This window comes from Anopheles funestus, chromosome 3RL, assembly GCF_943734845.2.
Source record: "Anopheles funestus chromosome 3RL, idAnoFuneDA-416_04, whole genome shotgun sequence".
In the NCBI taxonomy this organism is placed as follows: domain Eukaryota; kingdom Metazoa; phylum Arthropoda; class Insecta; order Diptera; family Culicidae; genus Anopheles; species Anopheles funestus.
Genome location: NC_064599.1, coordinates 10,919,218 through 10,926,673, shown reverse-complemented (window position 1 = coordinate 10,926,673; position 7,456 = coordinate 10,919,218). Strand labels below are relative to the sequence as shown.

General features: G+C 44.4%; 1 protein-coding gene across 1 annotated transcript; it reads left to right on the top strand.

The window, feature by feature from the left end:
* The first annotated feature begins 4,923 nt into the window (after positions 1–4,923).
* On the top strand, positions 4,924–7,260 carry LOC125771337 (ras-related protein Rap-2b-like). Its single transcript, XM_049441875.1, has 2 exons — positions 4,924–5,959; positions 6,033–7,260. Exons 1-2 carry the CDS (start codon positions 5,471–5,473, stop codon positions 6,363–6,365), a joined length of 822 nt encoding a protein of 273 aa, XP_049297832.1. The 5' UTR covers positions 4,924–5,470; the 3' UTR covers positions 6,366–7,260.
* The last annotated feature ends 196 nt before the right edge of the window (positions 7,261–7,456 follow it).

Genomic DNA, 7,456 nt, shown 5'->3' with positions numbered 1-7,456 from the left:
CATCTTCCGTAACCGCACCAAACCGACCGAGTGAAACGGTGACGATGGCATCACTTTCATCGCCATTTTGCCACATCCCCTAACCCCCTCCCCAACTCTTCCGTTGAGTTGTCACTTCCGTTTTGCTGTTTTCCGTGGATTCGCTGAAATCTAATCTAGCCTAATCATGCCAGTTCGGTTCCGGGGGACACAATCGGGATGCTACGGAGACAGCTTTCAGCTTTTGGGACAGTAAATTGTACTGTTGAGATGGCGTTGTACAACAACACAGGTCCACTGCAGTTTTGTTCCCGCTATGCGATGGAATTCGCTTTGCTCCAGTGGTGCCCGACGGCATGGCCTACTTTGAACGAGCAGGTTGCCTCATCTGACTGACGTGACCCGTTTCGTGAAAGAATCCTGGCCCATTTCGCAGGCACCCTTGTACACTGATTGCAAACTCATGTAGCACATCTCGGCATGTGGCTGCATACGTTTGCCGACTGGCTGCGTACACGGTCAGTGAATATTGCTCAATATAATCCATCTCCCGAGATGTACCGAACACAAGTTACGTGCGATTAATAGTCACATCCATACCTAAATTGAAACCCAAATACTACTACGGCCTATGAGTGGACAGGGAAGTTAGTTAGTTTGACCACTTGAACTCACCCTCGCATTTTGCCACTGGAATATGTTTCTCATAACTGTGCGACGACGAAATAAGCAATATTTCCCACACCCGGAAAGTGGTCCAGTTTAATGGAAAAGTGTTTAGCTCAGCAGGACCGCCACTTCGTCCAACTATGCGGGCAGCTATGACATACATAATAAATGGTGCCCTGTTACTCCATTTCTTCCGGATATGCCGTAAGGGAAAGGGGGAAAGAACCTTTTGTGTTCATGCAAAATGAGTGATCGTGTGCACCATTTCTGGTTGGTTTCGTCGATGATTTTCCTTTACTCCTCCACCGCGCCTGAAGCGACATCGTGTCATAACGAATACCACCGGGAAGAATTTGTCGCTGACACGGTAGTAAAGAAAGTTATTTCATTGGAAAACTATGTCCCGGGAGGAAGTTTGGCAAAAACCAATCACGAGCTGCTTATGGGAAGTTATGAATTCCGCTCGAGGCAACAAATTCCTAGCAACTAATACTGTGTTTAGTGGAAGCAGGAGTATTTCCTGAGCAAGTTTGCTTGCAAAAGTGCAACATCACTTTGAATGAATGGTTTTTTGGAATCACATTCTGACCCAAAACTACTAAAATGTGCATTTCAGGCGTACTAAAATGTACTTAACTGTCCAAAAATGGATAAAACCTATTATATCCGTTAGCGCCATCTATTGCAAACGCTATGAACTGTTTTTGAAAAAATACTCTACTTAGTAAGTAGCAAGTGAATTATTTTAAATTTCTTGAATATGATGAAACATATATCAGAAAAAAAACGAATCTCATTGTTAGCCCTTAGCCCCCGAACAAGAATTACCGAATTGACTTCAATCAATGTAGAAACTATGTGATTAAAATGAATGATCCAACTCTGCTCGTGTTATATCAATTTCATAAACCACAAATTACAACCGGTACAGCTCAACAATACATTATTTTCACATTTTACTCCATTGTTTGCCCGGTCGCCCGCGTGATGTCTGCGGTCGCCCGAACATCGCTAGCCCGACAGCGACACAATCATTAATTAGTGGAAAATGCTGCTCTGCATTAGCATCAATGGTGCGTTTGATTCGTACCGTCGTTCGTGCGCCAGTGCACACAAATCAAAATGGATAAGGTCTCATCGATAAATCGCCATTGTTATGCGTGCCGGAGGGGGAGAGAGTGGGGAATGGTAGGTAAAGCATGAAGGCATATGGGAAAAACGATACACTTGCCTCCGGTTGATAGAGGATCCCCTTCGGAAAAAGCGGTGCATTTTCCACGCGGACATAAAACTTTATCTACTTGCCCCCGGTGATACAATAGGAAGAACATGCCAACCATCGTAGCCGTGAGTGTGTCGTGGTTTGAAATTTAATCAGCTTAAATTATGCAGCCCATCTGCTTCACCTTCATCGGTATGCGGTCCAACGGCGGAAACCCGGAAGCTGATGCAACAGGTTCCGGTCGCCGCTGGTGCATTTTTACTGGTGTGGCTGTGACACTTTTTTTCTTATTATTCAATATTTTTATTATCATAATATGATGGTGCTTATCTGTCTGCCGGTCTGTGGCCAGTGTGAATGGAATATTGAGTGGTTAGGAAAACAGTGATCCACCGGGTGAGGGAATGGTGATAGATATTCCTTTATTCGTGTGGTGCATTTTGCGGTCGAAAGCATATGATGCAGCGACACGTGTATGAACTCGAGATATTCTTTTTGTTTTATCGAATGAAAGTGGGAGAAAGGTGTGAGGGAAGGAAGGCATGCGTGTGATGAAGTTTGTTGGATCATATTATCAACGCTCTTATTACTGATAATCATCCATTTTCCAGGAGTAAGTCCTGGCACGTCCTGAGCCCTGGGAATCCACTTCACGCTGGGTGTCCTACAGCTGGCCACGTACCAACGCATCACAATTGTGTTTTTTTTTTCAAAGAAATTAATGTTTTTTCCTAGAAACATCTTAAACAATGTCCTGACCAGTCAGAGGGGGGATGATAAGATACACCGGAAGTGAATTGTTGATTGCACACTGACACAGTTGCCTCTACGATTGTTTGTCCCAATCCCCTAGTTGTGCCACGTTTGCCAATCCGTACGAATGGCGCGTGTTTACCGTTGAAAAGTCACGTCCTTCACGATCGGTCGGAAACACTCCATCCTCCCAAACAGGCAACCACCACGTTCGTAGCCACGTGGACACTGACTTAGCGAGGTGGCGCTTGTTTATTGATTGGCAATTGGGATTAGAGGAGAAAAAAAAAACGGTGGCTCGGTTGTGGTTTCCTTCGTCTACTCTGTTGTGATCGTACGTGCCTATAGACGAGTCGCAGTTCTACTGTTTGGGAAAAGGCCTGGAAAGGAAGGTGAATCACAAACTTGGAGGTTTCTTGCAGGTGTCAACATTCAATATAGGTCAACAACTTAATTGGATATTTCATCAGCAAATAAACGATCAACGGATAACAAACGCGACAAAATGATCAACTTGCAACTATTTTCTAGTGTTTTAATTGCATAAATTTAGGCGTTTTTTAAAGAGAGATTAAGGCGAAGCGCCTACAGCTATGCAATACACATACAAATGTTTTTTAATTAACAATTGTTCATCAGTTTGTAAGCTATTTTGTGTACTTAGATAATCAAAAGGAAAAAAATCTCTTTTTTCATACCAATTTTTTACAAATAAAATCAACCTAAACTCCAGTCATCAATCCACAATCCGGATAAAATCTCTCATTCTTCTGGAAGGCTTTTGATGTTTATCGGGGCCGCGGGATAGCTTGAGGGGGTTTGCACGTTTCATTGGAAATCGTACACCGTTCAATGTAACAATCATAGTAACTATACCGAATGGAATGCATCATAAAGCAGACAAATATTGCGTACAGCACACCGGAGCCGAATGGAAGGATTTGAGCGCCAAGAAAATAGCCCCAAACCATTACCAATCTAATATGCAACAGCGAAACCTTCTTCTGTTCGCATTGTCCCGCAGGGATAGTATGATGGCCCTTGAACGAATGTAGCCGGGCCAGAGAACCCCGCAGCAGCCGATCAAAATTGTATAAGTGGAACGGATTAATCGGATTTTCGCAACCTGGTGGAAAAATCCTTGAATTTCGCGCGGGCGTTATCCAATGCTTTCAAAACGGAACGGCTGATGGGTCGGCAAAAACAGATGAACCTGTGTTGCTTTCCTAACATCTATAAACGAAGCTGAGAAAGAAATGGCAAGGGACAGTAATTTAACGCGAACTCCGGAAGATGCAGGGTATGGAAATAAGGCTTCAAAATGTCACAAGCTTCTTTCGCTTATGGAAGCAATGTCAATGTGGACGTTTGCTTATCCTCAACTCGGACGGCTCGGAAGGAAACGAACGAGAGGGAATCCTTTTAAAGTATAGCCACACCTTTTGTACCTGTACCGTGCTCCGCCTCAAGGTCGGTAGCCTACGCCATTTTAGCAGTTCATTTCGTCTTCCAAAGTGACTTCAAACGACCGGAAATCCAGCCAGCATCAAATCATCGATGGGCGCTTGCAAAAAAGGCTGCGATATTTAAACAACGAAACAGAGACCCATCTTCAATTGGAAGTTGGACTGATGGCGGAGGGAGAACGGGGAACGCAAACTTTTCCGACTGCCAAGATGGAACACATTCTTCATTGTAATGGCCAACATCAACAAGCTGGTTATTGCGTCCATTCCATTCCATTTACTCGAAATGCCTTCTCGAATAGTGGCGTACGTTCCGATTGGTTTGCAATTTGTATCTTTGTACATACTTTTTACTTTCCTGCAGACGAAAGGCTGTAGTAAGTCTGGACAACTGTGCCAAAGTTCACATTTTTGAGAAACAGTGTTATAGTTCGAGAAACTTTGAAACTTTATTAGGAACAAGGTTCTCATTAGCAGGTCCGGACCCTGTCTCTTGATCTAGTTTGGCAACTGGTTAGACCCTTGCAGTTTTTGTGTAATGAGAACTTCTCGTAATTGTAATTCGCAAGCAACACACACAATACCAAGTTGTTAAGAGTTTCCCTTTTGAAGGACCATGATTTCGCTCGTTCGTTCAAGTGGTTGTGTTTTACCTTTTCTCAAGCAGCATTCTATCGTCTGTCGTCTATATCCGTCACAGTTCTTACCGTCGGCTTGAGGTTTGTTTTATAAGCAGCTATAAATAAATCACCCCAGTCGACAACCTCCCAACAAATCCAAACGACAGATAGGCGAAGCAGAAACCAAAAAAAAAGAAAAGGAAAGCAAATGTCCTCAAGAAAGCAGAAGGATATCTATTTCTTAAGGTTGAATGTCTGAAACGCTTCTGTCTTCCATTTCACTCTTGATGGAAGCTGCGATGTTGTTGGCGATGAGTGTTGTAAAAGCTGGCACAACACAATACCAAATCCAAACCGTCGTGGGAGTCGCAGTATCAGATTTGTGATATGTACCTGATAAAAGGACTCTTTTTTTCCTTTTTTTTGGGAAACCGCAGGAACCGAACAGGTGTGCCCATGTTGGAATTGAATAGCTGTAGGACTTCATACAGGTCGTTGCTATGGGGAAGGAGGGGAGCGGGTCTTCGTGGTGCATTTGGGTTCTGATCTGGTGCTCGAATGCAAGTTGTTAAAGGTTACGGGGCAGATAAGAATCGGAATTTAATTACTAACGAACTCTATAGAATATAATTTTAGCACATTTTAAAGGAACTTCCACTAACGAACGTCTTGCCATTTCAGGGTTCTTCTTTCGCACTTTTTTTGCTTCTTAGACAGCGCTTCAGTGCGCTCACTTCGACACGATTGCGCTTCTCGACGCCATGCCGGGCACCTGCCACCGGCTACGGATACCATCGATCGTCTCCAGCCGCTCGTCGAAGAGTGGCGTTGGGGCATCCACCTCCACATCCTCGTCCTCGGCGGGTGTCTCCACAGGAGCTTCGATTGCCGATGACGATCTGTTTGGATGTGATGGAGCTTTGCCGTCGTCGCCACCGGCCACGGTCAAGAAGGAACGTCACCGGGTAACGATGATGGGCGCCGCTCGTGTTGGCAAGTCATCCATTATCTCCCAGTTCCTGTACGAGAAGTATCTGTCACGCTACAAGCAAACGATCGAGGAGATGCATCGCGGCGAGTACGAGCTGCCGGACGGTTCGAGCTTGACGCTGGACATTTTGGACACGTCCGGTTCCTACCAATTTCCGGCCATGCGTGCCCTGTCGATCAACACGAGTGGAGCGTTTATACTGGTGTATGCGGTGGACGATGAGGAAACCTGGAACGAGGTGGAACGATTGCGTGAACAGGTTGGTTTGTTTTTTTCCTGACCTCTAATGTTTGTTGCAAGAGATGTCTTACGTGTTCTTAATATTTTACCAGATCATCTCCGTACGTGGCACCCGAGTACCGATCGTGATCGTTGGCAACAAGGCGGACGTTCCTGAAGAACAGCGCCAGATCCCGTTTAAGGTGGCACGTTCCCGGGCACTGCTCGAATGGGGCTGCGGATATGCCGAGTGTTCGGCAAAGAACAACGAAGGCATCCTGACCGTCTTCAAGCAGCTGCTCCGACAGGCCAACATTGAGTACAACCTGAGCCCTGCCGTACGTCGTCGTCGAAAGTCACTACCGAGTTATACTGGCGGTACCAACCCAGCACGGGCCAACTCCGCCAAGTACTATCTCAAGAGGCATTCCTGCTCAGTACAGTAGAGCAACGGCTAGGTCCGTGCGAGCCTAGGACAGAAACACAACGATAATCCAAAGTGTGCGGGTACTCTGCGGGGCGAGTGCTCCAGACGTGTGGAAGTATTAGTGTCCACTAAAGCTAAGTGAAATTGACAAAAAACTGACGGAAACGAATGTGCGGTATGACGTCTCAGTCACTTTGTAAAGGAGTGTGTGTTGGGCGGTGTTTGTAATGTTGAATCGGTTTCACCGTTGAATTTTGGGGCACGCTTTTCTTAACCGGTATTTGCCAATTTACAACCGTAAACATACATTACAAGTATTGCATAGGCTTCAGTTTGACGAATTTACATGTTTGTGGCGCACGCCACCGATATTTGAATGGAGAAATTGTTGTTTGTATTTGGAATTTAAAAGAAAAACAAAAAAAGGAAAACTAGTTTTTTTACGCATATACCTGTGGCTATACATGTAGAAGGAAATGAAAAATCCAACCAAACAAACAAAAAATTGAAGAAAAAAAAAACAACATCCCCATTGCTACTGTGTATTTGATGTGAAACAGTCGTAAACAAATCAGAATTTAATCGTAAAACGAACAAACAAGTACAGCTAAACCAGTGATGGAATGGAAATCAATTTGACCAACAAAAAAAAAAAACATACAAATTGCGTTTGATACTCAAAAAAGCCACTGCAAAAAGGTTGCACAAGCGTAGAGATCCGGTTAAAGTTGGACAGATTGTTGAATTTGGTGACGCAACGAACGTTTGTGTGACGACGTCTGGTGGGAGTTTTCTGGCCGGAGTGCGCTTAAAGCTTAAAGCTTCACGGAAATGGTTATTGTTTTTTGGTGTGTTTGTTTTCTGCTGTGAGAAGGATATATAATAGAAGTGCTTTGCACGCTTTTGAGGGTTAGGGGAGGGAGGGATGGGGAGGTACGAAAGGGTAAACTTCCCTGTGCGAACGAATGCTCTCGAGAGGTAATGTCTTTGAAGTATTTTTGAACCCGCGTATGATACTTTTATGCTGAAATATACAATAAAACACAAAACAACCAACGTACGCTAGAACGTAATGGAATATACATACATGAAGAATATTAAAGTCTTATA

Coding starts and splice junctions, on each gene's coding strand:
- LOC125771337 (XM_049441875.1), top strand. CDS start 5,471: ATGCCGGGCACCTGCCACCGGCTACGGATACCATCGATCGTCTCCAGC. Junction 5,960..6,032: donor TGGAACGATTGCGTGAACAG/GTTGGTTTGTTT, acceptor ATATTTTACCAG/ATCATCTCCGTACGTGGCAC.